This window comes from Aspergillus luchuensis, chromosome 5, assembly GCF_016861625.1.
Source record: "Aspergillus luchuensis IFO 4308 DNA, chromosome 5, nearly complete sequence".
Classification (NCBI taxonomy): Eukaryota; Fungi; Ascomycota; class Eurotiomycetes; order Eurotiales; family Aspergillaceae; genus Aspergillus; species Aspergillus luchuensis.
In genome coordinates, this window is record NC_054853.1 from 1612950 (window position 1) to 1630669 (window position 17720).

At 41.7% G+C, this 17720-nt stretch overlaps 5 protein-coding genes across 5 annotated transcripts; 2 read left to right on the forward strand and 3 right to left on the reverse strand.

The window, feature by feature from the left end:
• Positions 1–6265: 6265 nt before the first annotated feature.
• AKAW2_50568A (uncharacterized protein) lies at positions 6266–8292 on the reverse strand (the record flags this gene model as incomplete). Its single annotated transcript, XM_041690400.1, has 3 exons — positions 6266–7236; positions 7293–7651; positions 7709–8292. 3 exons carry the CDS (start codon positions 8290–8292, stop codon positions 6266–6268), a joined length of 1914 nt encoding a protein of 637 aa, XP_041543989.1.
• A 17-nt stretch (positions 8293–8309) lies between these two features.
• Positions 8310–8828, reverse strand: AKAW2_50569A (uncharacterized protein; the record flags this gene model as incomplete). Its single annotated transcript, XM_041690402.1, has 2 exons — positions 8310–8586; positions 8650–8828. The coding sequence occupies 2 exons, from the start codon at positions 8826–8828 to the stop codon at positions 8310–8312; spliced, it is 456 nt and encodes a 151-aa protein (XP_041543990.1).
• A 5481-nt stretch (positions 8829–14309) lies between these two features.
• On the forward strand, positions 14310–15224 carry AKAW2_50570S (SDR family NAD(P)-dependent oxidoreductase; the record flags this gene model as incomplete). The annotated part of the gene is made up of 2 exons (XM_041690403.1): positions 14310–14917; positions 14969–15224. The coding sequence occupies 2 exons, from the start codon at positions 14310–14312 to the stop codon at positions 15222–15224; spliced, it is 864 nt and encodes a 287-aa protein (XP_041543991.1).
• Positions 15225–15856: 632 nt separating this feature from the next.
• AKAW2_50571S (YbhB/YbcL family Raf kinase inhibitor-like protein) lies at positions 15857–16447 on the forward strand (the record flags this gene model as incomplete). The annotated part of the gene is made up of 2 exons (XM_041690404.1): positions 15857–15977; positions 16032–16447. The coding sequence occupies 2 exons, from the start codon at positions 15857–15859 to the stop codon at positions 16445–16447; spliced, it is 537 nt and encodes a 178-aa protein (XP_041543992.1).
• A 433-nt stretch (positions 16448–16880) lies between these two features.
• AKAW2_50572A (cysteine hydrolase family protein) lies at positions 16881–17447 on the reverse strand (the record flags this gene model as incomplete). Its single annotated transcript, XM_041690405.1, has 1 exon — positions 16881–17447. The coding sequence occupies one exon, from the start codon at positions 17445–17447 to the stop codon at positions 16881–16883; it is 567 nt and encodes a 188-aa protein (XP_041543993.1).
• Positions 17448–17720: the final 273 nt, after the last annotated feature.

Here is a 17720-nt window from a genome sequence, read left to right on the forward strand (position 1 = left end):
AGCAAGATAGATTGCAGGCCTGGGGCAACGGCTGAGGATACAGACAAATGGCACCGCGATGGAACCATTACCACTGCAGCAGGCGGATGGGAGCGCACTGGAGCCGGTATGATTATCAAGCCAATGGCTATGATGATATTTCCCGCCATAGTCTTCCGTCCCCTTCCTGTACGTTGCATGTCACCGGGTGGTCCGGTTCCGACACGCCCTTCAAGCTCGTACTCCAAATCCATCTTCTATGGTAGAACATTTTTTCATCATCTTCAAAGCTCCGTGCTTTTTCTTGGCAGCATATAATGGCGTCGCGAGGTAACCCTGGCTAGAATATCAGGTCTAAGAAACATATCGGGCAGTTACAGTTGTGAGAAAAAACAGTGCCAAGGGTTGCTTTGTCTATGATGACGACCTAGCTGGAGCCTGATTCATCCATCACCAAAGGTATTTTATAGAGTTTAGAGCAATCAATACTAAACACTCAGGAGGAAAGCCGCTGCAGACTCCTCTAATCCTCTATGATCCCGTGGGCACCATTATGCTGGAATGATTATGTTGGAATAATCAGGCATGCATGTGCCGCTCACTATAATAGCCCCCGCCTCGTCGCCATTCGCATTTGCTATATTTACGAAGCCTCCACACGCCCGGTCACCTTTCAATGCTATTTGGCTGTCAACATAGCTTGCTGCACGTCTGAGCCCTTCCTGGCAGCCCTCGACTGTCAAAGGTGCTGAATCCATACAGGAGGCTAATTTGTTATTGGCAGTGAATTCCACTCCGCCAAGAAAGTCGCTCCCAACATATGGGTTGGCGCACCTTGAATTAAGCTTAGCCAGAGTCACCATGCTAGAGGAAACGACCCCACATACCCATCTTTAACAAGAGCCTCGCAGGCCGATTGGAGAGAGGGCGAGGAAATATCTGGATGACCACACCGCTCGGTGAAAGAACAATAGATCGTAGTCTTGAAGCTAGACTCAATCATGCTGCCCCAACCGACGTTCTCTGTAGTAGCTGTCTGGGTTGGAGAAGAGGTTGTCTTCGGTGTGGCACCGATGTCGTTGGTAGTGGTGGATGATGTAATATGGAATGTTGTGGATGGGGTAGCAGCTTTCCCTGCCTCCTTATCAGGGGTTTCTGTTGAGTGAGCATTTGCCTCTGCTACAGTAGCCAGCATGTCCAAAGCAGTTGAAGCCTTAGGATCCCGGGCCGTTTGAGAAGACGCGGATGTAGCATGCCCACTGAGTGATGAAATAGAGACAACCGAGTTCAGTAGCTTTGTAGTTGATGCTAACCTTCCGAGTGCGCTGGACACTGTAGATATAGCCGCTGGTTTGATTGGCTGAGAATCTGTCCCTTCCATGGTGGCTCTCAGCAGAGTCTTACTAGCCAGTGAATAGAGCGACCCCTATGCAAGTGTTAGCACATGAGTCCACTATATATCCGTTACATCTGCCTACCAGGCCCACGCAGCAACTTGCTGAAATGACATTGTTGGCCAGGTCAGCAGCTGGTGGGGATGAAACGATCTCATGCTCCTGATATACATAGCCAATTAGCTCTCGACTGATATGGGACAATGACTGGGTTTGCCAACAGTTGCTACCGCGGGTGGCCGCTCCCGGGAATGTGATGAACGATAGGCGCTCGCGTTCGATACTTCTGGAGTTGGTATTCCTATACCTGGACACACGATGTCCGTGAAAGTGAGAGTGGTAGTAGTATTAGTAGCCGCTGACAACGCTCGTTCCGTTGCAGTTCCTACGCGGCAGATCAGCTGGCAGTGACCAATGATGCCTCTTGCACAACATACTTGGGTCTTGGAGATATCCGTCCTTCACAAGTCTTTTGGCATCACGACTCTGATATTATTGGTCAGTGCCAACAGTAAAGTTCCCGCTAGTAGGGAAAGGGGCATCGTCACTGTACCGAGACATTAGGATGTAAAGGCTGGAAGGCAATAGCGAGGCAAACACAAGAGAGAAACAGAATCATTGTGACAGGAGAATATCGGTGATGGCATATACGAGAGTACCGCATAGAGTATCTGGGGCACCGCATTTGTACGTCGGGGTTGAGGCGATTCTGTTGTAATGCGAATAGGAAGCTTGATTCTTCTTATTTCAAAGGGATGCAAAGAAGATATATATACAGCATGAAGTCCAAATTGATTGGAAGTCAACTCGCATAGATGAGAATTATTTCCGCTTTGCGGTATCGTTCCTCCGCGGCAACAGCTTTATATCACAACAGTTTCTAATAAAACCGGAATGGCTTTGAACAGATACTTTCCCTATTTATGGTATCGTATGGAGCAAGACATTGAACAACATCACGTACATATGCACAGAGTAAGCGGGCCTTTCAGTTCGGTATGGAATGCAAGCCGTTAATTTTCCCGACACAAGTTGTGGGCAGAATACAGGTCAATCATAGACAAATGTTCAATTAACAAAGAGAGTGCCCTCCGCAACAAGCGGCCCATGTATATTGGCACACCTCAAAACTGTTGCGGGGCAAAATCGATGTACTCTAGGCGGTTTACTTGGGCAAAATCCCCACCTGAGGTTCAACAACCGGTCGAGACGGTTAGTAACCGGTCGATATAGTCTATGGCGTATAAGGGCAGTTCACCAGGTCAAACTCCTGATCCCTGCCCCTAGAATTCCATTAGGTACGATCTGGTGAGATTAACTCTCTCTTGTATGTTTAACCCGCGTCCTCCGCGAATTTGTAGCATTTACCTGCATGAACTGACCTCGCTGGTGACCACTTGGACTCGGTTGTAATGGACCATCCCAATTGCGCAGCAAACAATCTTGTCGGTGTCAACACCATGGAATCTGTCCTAACCAATCGGGTGGGTCTGGGTATCGCCCGACCGGGCGTTTTGTACCTGCGGGGTTGGGGTCCGTTGTGAGTTGGCCAGTGTACTGGCTGGCCAAACCGCCATCAGAATTGACCGGTGCATCATGTAGGGACTATCTCCTAGAAACATCAGATATTATGGTTGAGAATACCCTGTCGGGGCAAGGGATTTGTGATATGGGATTTAGGGGTTAGGACGAAGCACGCAACGACAACAGGTTTGTGTGGTCAATCAATATTGCCCAGCTTGAGCAAGGCCTCTAGTACTATGTGCAAGACAGAGAATGCTCCGAACGGTATTTGCAGCATGGGAATTTGGTGTCTCGTTGAAGGCAGTAGAAGAAAAGGGTGAGAATAGTGTCCAGCATCTGATAGGAAAGGTTCCCACAGTATGACCAGTGCTTGCTTCAATGGGCTGGAGATCCCATGTGTGGTTCTGAGGGATATGGTAGTCCACCATCAACAACTGGGTCATGTATTAACCACCAGTGTTGTATCTCTGCCCCCATGCTAGTTGTAGCATATGAATGAGCGATACTCGCTCTTGTAGGCTGACGACGGGATTCCATTTTTATCCACTTTGAGCTGGTCCAGGCTGACCGCATTTGCCCGGGTGGTGAGGATGAGGGTCAATTAATATTGAGGGTACCATGTATCAGAGCCCTAACATAACATTTCACTGTGCCTCTCAGACTACTCACCCTTGACTCAGTCCTACCCAGTGATCAAATCAGATTAGTCACTGAGCGCTCAGTCTGTGCAGCAGAGCACAGTCATGTGCCATGATCTTCCGTGACGCAGGGCAGGGCTTCGTCCCGTAAATTCCCGGAGGAGTGCGTGCCCTTATCCTTCAATCTGTGATATTGCTACGCGGATGGCACTTTATACCGCGATTCATGCATGTCCCTGGTTCCCCAGAAGAAGCAGATACTTTTAGTCGCTGCACGAGCATTCCCAGCGAACATACTCCACCGAGCAGGAACTGAAACACCTATCAACACCCAACCCCCAGTAACAAAACAATGAGCCTGGAATTCAGGTGTGAATGGGTCGTGCATAGCAGGCATGGTTCACTATACCAGAAGTAGTATTTACATCTCTTACAGACAACAGGCATTGGATGAGTACCTAGATAGCTGATGAGGGCCGAGGAAGAACAGGAGCAACTGGATAAAGGAATAGAACGCAAACCCGCCGCGTCTCATGGAGACATGCCTCTAATTCGCATTGGCAGCCATCCAGGACAACTCCAGTCGCCCCCGTATTCATAATCTTTTCCAAAATCTGATAGCCGGGCCAGTAGGCACCAGTATCACCAGGTTACATCGAGATGATTTTTTTTTAGCTTTTGAGCGAGAGGGGAAACAATCAGTCCATTTTTAATTGAATCCTGCCGATTCTTCACCAGTAGAAAGAGTCGCACGGAAGGTTTCATGAAAGAAATACTCGCCCTTTGAATAAAACCTATTCAAAAAAAAAAAAAAAAAAAAAGAAAGAAAGAAAAGGAAAGAAAAAGGCCTTGAAAGCATCAGCCGCGCACAGTGTTATTGCGCAGTCACTGTTGACAGCAGCAATGCCATAACCTTGATCTCTGAGCATGAGGAGCAGAGGCTTGTATCTAAAGGCCGACTCAACAAGAACAGGCGGCTTTTATTCTTGGTCTCTAGAGCCACGGGTCGAGCAGAAGCCGAGAATATGTCTCCCAAGAAGCGTCATCTTTCTATGTTGCTGGGGAGAATTGGGAGCGTAATAAATATTCGTTTAGGCACATGTGACTACCTATGACGGTTGAATCTCTATGGACTGCATTGCTTCCAGAAAGCGTCTCCAAGCAGCTGGCACTAGAAGCAGGCAACGGTACTGCCCGACCTGATTGGCCATTCTAGGCCCAAGGTAATCGTCGTATGAGTGTTCTGTAGTAGAACATGATTGCTAAGGGCACTAGCAAGGAGCCCTTCAATCTGGACTCCAAGATCGCTGAGCCGCGGGCCGCAAGGCCGCGGAACGGAACATCAGACATGTACCACCAAAGGCCTCGATGAGGCTCCAAATCTGCCGAAAATCAATGGTGTACCGTAAGACGTATATAAGAATTGGGTAGCGGTCTCGCCAAGGCGAGGGGCCAGTATGAATTCACCACCAACACCGCTGTATATTAGGAATGTCTCTTCTGGAGCTCAATACAGCATATGTAGTAAGAGATAGACTATAACTCAGAATTAAGGGGAAACAAACATCCAAAAAATGCAGACGAGAATCCCAATATATAATACAGTGAGCAGGACGGCCGCTGTTTTGGGAAGCCTCTGCATATCATGATCTACTTCTCTTAGCCCGACGCAGCGGAGGACTCGCGACGTGGCGGTGGCAGTAGCATTGCAAATTTTCAGCTGGCGTGAGTCGATGAACCGACAGAGTAGGCGGGAATCTCGCTGCTGTTCTGGCTTCTTGGTCTCAGTTTATTCTCCAGGCTCTCACGGAATAGACTATCGTAGGAAGCCAGCCAGCACCTTTCGAGAAGATGATGGAGTTCTATATTGACATCGTATAAATGCAACTTCACTGCATGGGCGAGGAACGCAGTCATTTCAGCAAACCTGGGAGCATCACGGCAAGCTACTCAATTGCAGCTGATGCCCTCGTGCACAAGGGCGAGATGAGAATCAATTAAATAGCAGTCAAGGGAGTCCATTCTCTGTGGCGGAAAATGATGTGTTGCCCGTTGAGGGAAAATCGGAAAGGTCACGATGATGTGACTTCAAACACTGTTCTCTAAATGTGTCAACAAGATATCGTGTCACAAAAAAGTTTATCTTGCGTGCGCAAGAAGGTTCGGATTAGGGGAAGTTGTAGCTCATCTCCGGCAAAAGGAAGACCTCTGAATTGACTCCACCGCGGTTCATAAGGAGTTCGAACATAGAATAAATTCCCTAATTCAATCTCCAGTGGGGTAGGATAGACGAACTATACTTCTTTCTCTGTGCCTTTTCGGTAGATTGATCCCACTTATAGAGGGTGTTGCGGCTCTCTGGTTCTGGTTCTAATGCTTCCAGGTCCGGCTCCGGTTCCGGCTCTGATCCAGGCCCCTAGTCTTGTGTTGCGGATATCTCTCAATTAGTCACGCTCCATTTAAGTTGAAGCTTACCTAATTTTCTTGTGGCACGTTCCGGTCTACTCACCATGTATACCAGAGTGATTGTTAATTCCGTTACCTTTCTGGTAGGGCGTAGTATAACTTCCCTTGTAACCAAACTCACAAGAAGCGATGAAAGTCTCCTTCTCAACGTCATCTATCGCATCAACAGTATACTGCCATGTTGTGGTCAAGAGCTTTATTCTTAAATTGCTAAAGTCTGTGCAAGTTTCACGAAGTCAAATTCATCTATTTGAGCGAATCAAACTAGGGTCTAAGTCTGATTCCATGGACGGTGTGGGTGTGGTTCTTGAAATTGGACACGCTAGATGGCACAAAGTCAATATTCTTCAGCCTACATAGTCCGCATTTGCGAAATCCCGAGTCAAATGCTGCAAGCTCTTGCTCATGAATCCTTTCCACGTGGTCCCAGAGCTTGTTTGTTTTGCTCTTTCGCTTCGTGCGGTCAGCAGGTGAGAGGCGCGTGTCCGAAAGGCAGAATGGACATTGCAGTGGGTCGAAATTTTCGACGACACAGGCAGATGAAGGATTCGCTGCCTGGGGCTTTGGTATGGTCACTGACTGCTTACCCCGCCGAGGGCTCTCCTTCCGGTCTTGCCATCGGACCATAAGGCGGATGTACCTTAACCGTCGAAGATGAGCTTCTTCGTCTGTTTTGGTAGGAGTTGAATAGCAGAGCAGATCAACGAGCTCCTTGCGCTCGAGGATTTGGTAGGTCCGGGCCACATGAGGCTGTAGTTTAGCCTCAGGAGAGGTCCGATCGAGCTCGTACTGTTGGTTGAAAATAGCCGTGTCTGTCTTCCTAAAGTGCCTTCGGCGATTCCTCTCCTTCTCCTCCTCTCGGAGCCTCGTAAGTGTACTGTTGAGCTCGGCATCTGCACGTTTCTTCCGCTCACCAATCTCGGTGCCTGCGGCATCCTTCACACGTTTATAGCCCTGGCTGCGAATTTCCGCAGTCAATGCGCGACAGACTCTTCGAAGACGACGGACCTCTGGGTCTGTAGTGATTTTTTTAGCCTGGGTAGCCGTCAATCCAATAGGTGCGGTTTTATCTGCCAGCAAGGTCGCTGATCTCAGCTCACGTTGAACGACCTCGTTCGATGGGCGTTTGTGAAACGCTGCCGCTGTATCAAAATCGACTATCTCATTGAGGTAGTATTTCACGGCATTAGATTCGTGATCCGCGACTTGATCACGGATCGAGGATGGAGCGCTGTCTAAGTCGATGTTCATGTAAGCCATAAAGAATGAGCAGTACCAAAAGTGGTCTTACTATTAATGGCATTAATTGCACCGCGCCGGAACACCTTCTGTGTAAGGTTACGTTCCTGGCCACTTCGCACTCCAATCCGTTTGACATATCGGCTCCAGGTCTTGGACTTCAGAGGGCACGAATCAGATGTCCTGTAGCCCTGGGGAGTACGTTCAGGCTCACGGAAGACCGATACATCCAGCTTTTCTCTCTTTATCTTCAGTTGGATGCCCTTTCGATGATCAGGAATTGGTACTGTGTATATATGGGACACATCTTGAATAGTAGCCTCGAAGATATCATCATGTATTGCCAGCGCCAGAAGCTGTGATAGCACATCGAATATCAAATTATCCTCGTGCTCGATAACGTATCTCTTCCTAGTGATTAAGTAAGTACGTGGCACCACCTCATTATCACGTGGTTCGATGACTTACAGCCGAAACTTCCTTCCTTCCCCTTTAGTATGCAGGATGGACACAATGGCGGCTAAGATATGGCGACGTCCAGGCACTGGGTTACGAACAATGTAGAACTCCACGTGCCGCCAAAGAATGGTGCCCGTCTCCTCGTTCCCGTTAAGGTACCCGTCATCTGTGACACTGGAACAGTCCGACTGGTGATCGCTGTCGCTCGCCGTATCCACTTCCGAGTCAGAATACGAGCTCGTCTCGGATGTCGAGCCTCCTTCCCCATGATCGTCGTTTTGCAAGTTGATTTTGGTGCCTGGATCACACAGGGGCTCCTCGATGGAAGACAAAGGCGTTCTAACCTTAGCTGACGTGTCTACAGGTGGTACCAAAGTGCCGTCCGCCTGAAATTGAAGGCGGTGTCTCGTGTCAAAAAAAGATACGGCTCGACTGGCAGAGATACAGGACAGATTGAGCCCCGAGAGGGCGTAGAGACGCTGCTTTTCGTCCGCGAACACCGAATCACAATCCACAAGATGGGACACAAGATACTGCAAAAGATCCTCCGACTGGCCCGTCGGCTTTGGCAGTGGGTGCTTACGCAAAGCCATTCTCGAACTGACAACATTCATATACTAGGGCTTGCCATTAGATAGATCTCATGAATAGGTACTTGGAGACCATCACCTACGTTGAGGCAATCTCTCCTCATATCTGCATCCATCTCCCGGCGGTTTTTCAAAGAGTATAGCCTCTTCAAAGTTCTCCAGTAGTTGGCAAGCGCGCTGTGGGCTTTGATAGACCCTTTGAAGTTCTTTTCGATCCAGTCGAACCAGGATTTGACGTCTGCTGAAGTCATGTTTTTTAGGAGATCGTCCGGGTCCAGGCATGCCTCGGTGCAAAATCTATCGACAACAAGAGTAAGTAATACCGTGATAAAATCAGAGATTCAGCTAACCGAACGATACCTCACCCATTTCCCTCTCACTGATGCCGCAGAAACATTGGTATTTGGCGAGTATTTCGGTAGCGTTGGCCCGCTTTCCAGGTGCAGCTTTCGCCGCTGCGCATAGTACAGGTAGGACTTGCGGCCAGAGTTGTCATCTCCTGGAGCATGTTTCCTCCGAGGGAGGCCCGAATATGTCATTGCGCATGAGAACCGCCTGATGGCAACAGGAAAAGGTAAAGAGGAGAATGGATGATGTCGCTGGAAGAAGGGAGACGGCTATGGCTATTTATGCGCGTTTGGGGCGGTTACTCCTTGCCAAAGGAGACCTGCTCGCCACCCTCGGTCCCGCGAACATCCCCGAGCGACGGAGTCTCAGCGAACCTTCGCTGAGCTATCTCAGCAGTACAGCCGCTGAGGGCTGCTGAGGGCTGCTGAGACCCGTAGTGGATCCCGGCTTGGCCGTATCGCCGTTACGTCGCTGCCCGTGTAAGTTTGGCCCTTTAAAACAGCGCCCATTGGTTTCCATTTCAGGTTTAGCTTCCGGGGCCAGGGTGTCCGAAAATGGCGACCAGGATGGCCGTATTTGGCGACCCCGGCACCTAAAGGTACATTCTTCTAGTAAATTCTTATTATTTTTACTCAGATAATAATCTTAATTTATTTAATTACTTTATATTTTATAAAGAATTAGAACTTCAAGCTATCCAGAGTCCTGAGAATTAATATAAATAAAATATATTTACAGAAAGAGCAGGAGTCCTAATTATATATAAAACATATATTTTAATAATTAATTCAGGATTATTCTATTTTTTATAGCCTGAAGCAGCTGAAGCAGTAATATATATATTAAATAAAATATTAAATAAAATAAATAATTAGAAAACCTTATATAATAAACTATATAAATATCTTAAAAACCTACTTATCTTTTTATATAAAAAGCCTGATTTAGCTAACCTAAAATAGTATAATATAAAAATTTATATAAAAATTATTAAACTGTTTTATTTTAATAAGTTAAATCTAAAAGTCCTGATTAGTTATCTTATTAGCTATACTATCTCTAATATATAAAGAATATAGATTTTTATTAAATAAAAAGTAATTCAAGCAAGAGATTATATTTTTAATAAAAATTTATTATATGATTATTTACCTGTAAAAATTAGTAAACTTTATAAAAAAAATTTAGGGCTAAACCCTCCTGAAGCTCTAAATTAAGAAAAATTAAATAAAATTATTAAATTTATTAATAAAAATTTAAAGATTCCTGAAACCAACCAATTTTCTATGGAAGAAAATAATTCAAGAATTTTTAATAATAAAAATAATGAAAATAATAGAAGTAATAAAAATAATGAAAATAATCAAACTGATTAAATTAATTAAATTAATTAAATTCTAGATAATTAATTATTAACTCTACTATCAACTCCATTTATTATTTTTATTAATAATATAGATTTTTTATTAAAATTTCATGAATCACATGGCTAAATTATTAGAAAGTAAAATTACTCAGAATTATCTGATCCTGGATTATTAAAATAAGCCTGTAACTTTTTAATATAAATAAATTAAATAAAATAAATTAAATAAATTTTACTATTCTTACAAGTATTTTTAACTAAAATTATATATAAAATATTAAAATTATAAAAATATAATCTTCCACTTTCTCCAGCTAATTAAAAAGAATTATAAAAATATTTATTTTAATATTAATTCACTGAAGCTGTAAAAATTAAATATTAATAATTATAAATAATATAAATATAAATCCTTATTCCAGTAGAAAAAGTTAAAAATTAATAAATTCTTTTATTAAAATGGGTCTTTATATACAAATTTAATAAAAATATAAATTTATTAAAGTTTAAAGCCTGTATTTATATACAGGAAAATCTTTAATTAATATTTTTTTAAAAAGAAACTAGGACTCTAACCCTAGGATCTAGAATTTTAAGAATAATATTTATATAATTACAGTATTTAATCTTGAAATATATTAATTAAATACAGTGAACACCTTCCTGAACAGTTAATTATATAAAGAAATTTATATATTATTCTCTCCTAATTTTACTGCTAAAAAAAAAATATTTAAATTATTTAAGATTTTATATAGATTACAGAAGTCATCTTTACTCTGGCAGTAAATAATAAAAAAAATCTTAATTAAGCTAGAATTATAATTAGTAAATAAAGATTCCTGTATTTTTATAAATAATTATCTAATATTAATTATTTTTGTTAATAATATAATCATTATTTTTTATTAAAAAAATTAAAAAATATTTAAGAATTTCAAAAATGAACTAATTTATATATATAATATAAAGGAAATAAGTGACACAATAAAATTTTTAAATATTAATATTTTTTAGGACTATAAATATTAAAAATTATAGGTATTTTAAACAGCTTATATTAAAAAGATTAGTTAATATGATTAAGTAAAAACCACTAAAAATACTATATATTATAAATATTTAATAATAAATAACTAAAGTAAATATTTATATAAATCTTTATTAAATTAAATTATATCAGCAAAAAATCAGTTCTTTATTATATATAGCTATAATATTAAGACCAGATATTATAAAAATAGTATAAATACTGAGTAAATATTTATTAAATCTATTTCTAAAACATCAAAATACTGTAAATCATATGATTTCTTATTTTTATAGATTAAGATATTTTTATATTAAATATTCAAATAATTAAATATTATAAAATAAGTAAATAAATCTAATTTTTTAAATGGCTAGTAATACAGTATTTATAAATAATATAAATAAAACAAGCTCAGAAGCTTATATAAGTAAACTTTTTAATAAATTAATTAATTAGATATTTTAAAAGTAGAAAACAGTAATATTATTTATTATAAAAATTAAATTTCTATTTTTTATTCAAACTAGTAAGCAATTCCTCTAGTAGATATGAATTTTTAAAATTATTGAATTTAACTCTAAATAACCAGTTTGCATTATTTATAATAATATATAAATAATATAAATTCTAATGAATAGTAATTTATTTTATTATTCAAAACTTAAATATATTGATATCCATAAAAATTAATTAAAATAATAAATTAATATAAATAAAATTAAAATAAAGTAGGTTCTGACCAATCAGATATTAACTGATAGATTTACTAAGTAATTTATTAATTAAAAATTCCAAAAATTTATTTAATATCTAAATATGAAAAATATTAAATATTTAATTCAAATAAAATTAAATAATATAAATTAGCTAAATTAATAGTTTTACATAAATATAAACCTGGAAGAATATATCAGCTAATAAATCTATCTTATTACTAATTTAATTCTTATTAAATTATTAAATATTAATAAATTTAGAAAAATCCAGATCAGCTGCATTTCCTATATAAATTATATAGAATTTCCAGTCTAGAAGGAAAAGTATAGACTAGATTTTTTTATATATGAATTCTTATGTTTCTTGATATCATGATTATTATTCTAATTATTTACTATTATATATCCCGCTTTTGATTCTACTTTCTTTATTTAATAATTAAATATTAATAATTCACTCATGATCTAGATTATCAGTAAATTAAATATAAATAGAGTCTTCTTATTTCTAGCTAATTCTTTCTAAGCAAGTCAAGCTATTTTCTATTTATTTCCTATCTTGGGATCCACTTATTTCCTATTTAGGAAGATGGTTTGCTTCCCTTTGACTAGTTTATCAATTATATTTATCTTTACTATTCTGATATCTAGTTTCCTATTTAGGAAGGTGGTTTGCTTCCCTTTGACTAGTTTGTCAATTGTATTTATCTTTACTATTCTGATATCTAGTTTCCTATTTGGGACTAGTATCACCTGACTTGATTATATAAGGATTATATAATCATATTTTATATTACCAGACCCACTTCTTTTGCTTTGGGAGAGTCAATACCTCTTTTAGGCCTAGTGGTACTAGACCGCCTTCCCCTTTAGGCTTAGTGCCACCCTGGCCTTCCAACATTATTTATACTAGATAGTCAGTCAAGTGGCTCAGTACTTTAAATATTATATAATATAAAATATTTTTTAAAGTATCAGAATACAGTGGAACAGTTATTTTAAAAATAATAAATAAGTCTAACTTTACTTACGCACTCTATACTATGTTAACTTCTTAAAGAATATAAATTAATAATAATAAATTTAATTATACTGACTAAGGAGAATAAGAAACTATATACTAATTATATAAAATAATTATAAAAGAGAAAGTATTCAAGGAGGTAAGTAATTTATATAAAAGATATTATTATTATAAAGGCTCAGGATGCAATCCAGTAAGAATACAAAATATAAAATAATAAGAAAATTAAGATTAAATCTTAATTTTTATTTATAAAGATCTCCTTACACGTGCCTCCACGCTGTACTAATTGCTTTGTTGTTAGTTATTAATATATATAGTATTTAAAACTATCTAGTTTTTAATTATATAGTATTTTTTATAAGTATTTATATTGAATTAAAGGCTTTATTTTGAAGATATTAAGTGATTCGGGCAGGGGGGTGGGCTGCCCAACTGTGTGGGCCGCCCAACTGTTGATTATGTTAGTCTATTACTGGATTACATAAACCATAGATAGTCTTAGATTGCAGCTATTATCCTAATAGTGTTATGTGATAAGCCAGGCTAGATAACATATGCTCTGGTTGCATCACCAGCATGCGTACCAAGCTATATGGCTCTGGCTTTCTCAGTCATATCCACTGGACAGGCAGTCTAGTTTCTTTAACCAGAAACAAATTTGGAATCCGAATCATCGCAGCTAAATCGCTGGTTAGAATGGCTATTATCATCCGAGGGTATGTACTTCTTTGGGTTAAATATATTATAACTATCTCTTCCTGTCTGATTAGCTTTTATTTCTAGTACTAGGACTATAGAAGTATTATCTATTATTTATTATATTTTAATTGGCCTTGTACCAGATCGACAGACTTCTCAGTCTTGCTTTCAAGTTTTTTATATATTATACTAGATTATGGAGTAACTATGTTACTTATCTCAGTATCTTTTTATTATCTTACTTTTATCAGATAATTTTATCTTACATATTATATATATGCCCAGATATCGTTGAAAAGGCCGCGGCTGTGATATTTCATGATAAAAATCAGAATCTGGACTATCCAGAGACAAGAAATTAGGTCTGTTAATAATTTCTTTCTTAATAGCCCCTGTTCTGAAGTCGATCATTAAATAAGTTTTAATATCGATGATATCACTTTAGCTAATACGTCACCCACTTTCTCAAATCTTAAGCCTTCTGGGATAATCAGTAAGATTGGTACTATAGTCTTTTTAAATCCTCACTATCAAGCTATTAATATCAGTGTCTATAACTGCAGGGGAAGGGTGACTACTTTGATATATAACCATCCAATTCAAAGTAAAGAAAAAAGCTGTAAGCCTACAAAGTTATATTATATTATCTACTAATATAATCATACACACAAGAGAAACTGAATGCCTCTCGGTTTTCCGGGGCAATCGGATTAGTTCAAGTCGGGTTGTGGAGAGCAAAAGCACGAGGAAGTGCGGGCGGCGGGAGACACTCGGATAGCGGGGGAGTGATTGATCTCCAAGCGCCGGGACGTTGAACCGAACCGATCATATATGGCACTCGGGAGGAACACAACTGCACGAGATAATATCCCACTCACCATGTCTCCTATTCATCGACTGGATCAAATCAGCAATCACGTCTCGCCCAAAATGGTTGAACAAACTCTCCTCCACAAGGTCGCTATCGTCAGCGGCTCGTCCTCAGGGATTGGCGCCGCCATTGTGCGGGAACTCTCTGCCCGCGGAGCGAGCACAGTTGTCAATTATCCTTTCCCGGGTCTCAAAGCTGAAGCAGACGCCCTGGTGGCGTCTTTGCCTTCTCCGTCGGTCGCTGTTGAAGCGGATATGGGCTCGGTGTCTGCTCCACGGGCGCTGGCCGATGCTGCGGTATCGAATTGGGGTCGGGTCGATATCGTGGTCAACTGTGTTGCACTAGCGGTGAACAAGCCGTTTGAAGAGCAGACCATCGATGACTGGGACAGACTGGTCAATATAAATGGACGGGGGACGTTCTTGTTGACTCAAGCCAGCTTGAAGCACCTCACCAAGAATTCTGGGAGAATTGTCAATATCGTGAGTATTTCGGCACGAGGACCTCCACCAAATCAGACCATCTATGCCGGTACCAAGGGAATGGTCGATTCTTTCACAAAGTGCTGGTATGTCTCAGTCTCTCTGAATGCAGTAGACGTCGTTGCTGACTCAGATAGGGCCAAGGAGCTTCCGCCGAAGTATGGCTGCACCGTCAACGCAGTCAGTCCGGGCCCGACCAAGACGGAAGGCTTTGCAGCAGCAGGTGAAGAACAGATGAAGATCCTCCAGCCCATTATTGATCAGACCCCAGTTGCGCCACGGATGGCTGAGCCGGATGAGATTGCGTATGCCGTGGGATTTCTGTGCGAGGAAAGGTCAAGGTGGATAAATGGAGCACATATTATTGCATCTGGTGGACTGTTTATCGATTAGCTTATTCTATAAGAAGTAAACATATTCAAACTGTTAGTCAGTCTGATGCTACTGTCATGGAAGAACAGACGGATTCCTTAGCATTGTGTCTAGCACTGTCAATAACAGCTATTGCGTAGGCCGACCCCTGGTTAAGCATGCCTGTGATGCCGTATATCAGATATTTGAGAGTTATCAGGGACCAAGGCCAGTATGTATTATCGTTGGCACACCGGCGCTCTTAAATTGAGTCACGACTGATCACACATCCGCGGTGCGAATAACCCAGATGCTTCAGACCAGCCAATGATAGAGCACAACCGTCTGCCACAACAGCATGCACCAAACACACAGGATAAGCTACCTACAAACTTACAATTCCATGAATCTCCAAATCATTGTGCGTTGTGCAAACCAGGGCAATGAAGCACGTGAGGCGAGCACCGAAGCGGAAGTTCACATTCACGCGCCCTCGCTTAACCCTGAGTGTTGACCTTAGCGCGTCTAGTATATTCTCATGCCTCTGTTGACGCGCCTCTGTCATAGATCGCTTCTTCACATCTATTCTCTTCACCACTCCCCCTCTCTTCACTCTGTGATCCTTCAAGACTCAGCGTTCAAGCGTCAAGTTACATCAGTCGTCGTTAAGCGAGATGCCTACCAACTTCAACGTTGATAGAGCGATGGCGGTGATTCGCAACGAGCATAGAAAGCTCCTGACCCTCACCTTCAGCAGCCATTTCATCTACCCGGGTCAGTTCGTCTCCAAGCGTGGTAAGTCTTCATTCCCGTATATAGATCCAGATTCGACCCAAACTGACCGAACAGATGCTGCTCATCCACCACGTATGTCGTTCCCTCGCCTCAAGGGCAACGGAACCTATATGATAGTTTGCCTCGACCTTGATGCCCCCTTTCCTTCGTGCCGCGTGCTCGGCCCCAAGTGCCACTGGATCCAGTCTGGTCTGGAGCCAATTATGAGCGAAAATGGTCACTTCTTCCTCAGAGTGGCTGCACCTTTCATCGCCAACTACGTTGGACCTAATCCTCTTCCTGGAAGTTCTCCGCACCGCTACCTGTTCATTCTCTACGAACAGCCTGCTGGATTCGAGATCACTCGATCCTCTCCCACCGGCGGCAAGAAGATGGGAGCCTGGTCGCGCCTCCGTTTTGATCTCGATGGCTGGGCGAGAGAGATTGGCCTCGGCCCTGTTGTCGGAGCCAACTATTTCGTCAGCAAGTAGCTGTTGATTACTCTGTGACTGCGTCGCTCGTTTCTGAACTGGTTTATTCGCAACACAAGACACGGATTTGGTAATGCCGTTATGGTAATGAGGTGAAATTAAGCGGTCCGCATGTATATTTTAGCATATGGTTGGGGCGTTGTGGCGTTGCGTCGTTCACTTTGTTTGAACTTGCTTCATTCGCACACAAGATGGGAGTTTCATTCTGGTGAAGCGGTGGATTCGGACCTGTACTTATGTATATCTTATGATGTGACATGATGTTGACCATGAGTCAAACAGACTTCCAAATAACAGCAAATGAAGTAATGTCTAATTGACAAGTCTCTAATCACTCGTAGCTCGGTTCCAAATGAACATGTAGGTAGACCCTCACTCTCAAGTCACTTATGCAGTAGCGCAGACAACCACACTCAGTACAACTAACAGCAAATCACCTCGCAATCTCATCCACCCATTCCTTCGAACCCACAACGCGTCCCTGGCGCGTAAATACCTTCTCCATCAAAACCCGATGCACCTCCGGATCACGATCCATACATCCATCCTCCAAGACAGTCACACTGTAATCGAGATCCGCAGCCGCACGAACGGTCGACAGCACAGCTCCACTGGTAATGAGCCCTGCCATTACCACCTCTGTAATACCCATCGACCGGAGAATAAGGTCCAACTCGGTGGAAGTAAAAGCCGAGACACGATACTTGGTCACGATATGCTCTTCGTCGCGGGGTGCCACGGCAGGGTGAACCTGGGTAGACTCATCGTTGTTACGGAAAGCTCCCATTTCCTTGGCTCTGGCCATGCTGGGGTTTCGAGGGTTACATTCTGGATGACCAGCACGGAAGGCTGTCACCACATGAATGATGTCGAGTTGGGCGTTGCGGGCCGCCTGTGTCACTGTTGACAGAGTTTGGAGGTATTGGGAGGTGTTTTCGAGACGGTTGACGATGCCGTTTTGTACGTCGAGGAGAAGGAGAGCGGCTTTCTCGGTTGCCATGGTTGTTGACTTGCTTAATATATTTGCAGTAGAATAGTGACTTAATGATTGTTCGACTTTGATTATTACCAATTGCTGGGTATACTGGGTCATTTTATGCTTGCTGCTGGAAACCCGGTAACGGGATGGATAGCCAAAGATCCGTCCTGTGATTGGTGGAGAAGCCCGGTTCCGGGACAGAAAGCCGGTACCGGGATGGCCTCGAGCTGTCACAATAATGGACTGTGGGCATCATCTCTTTTTACTCCTTCAACCCTGCTTTTTCTTGTATAA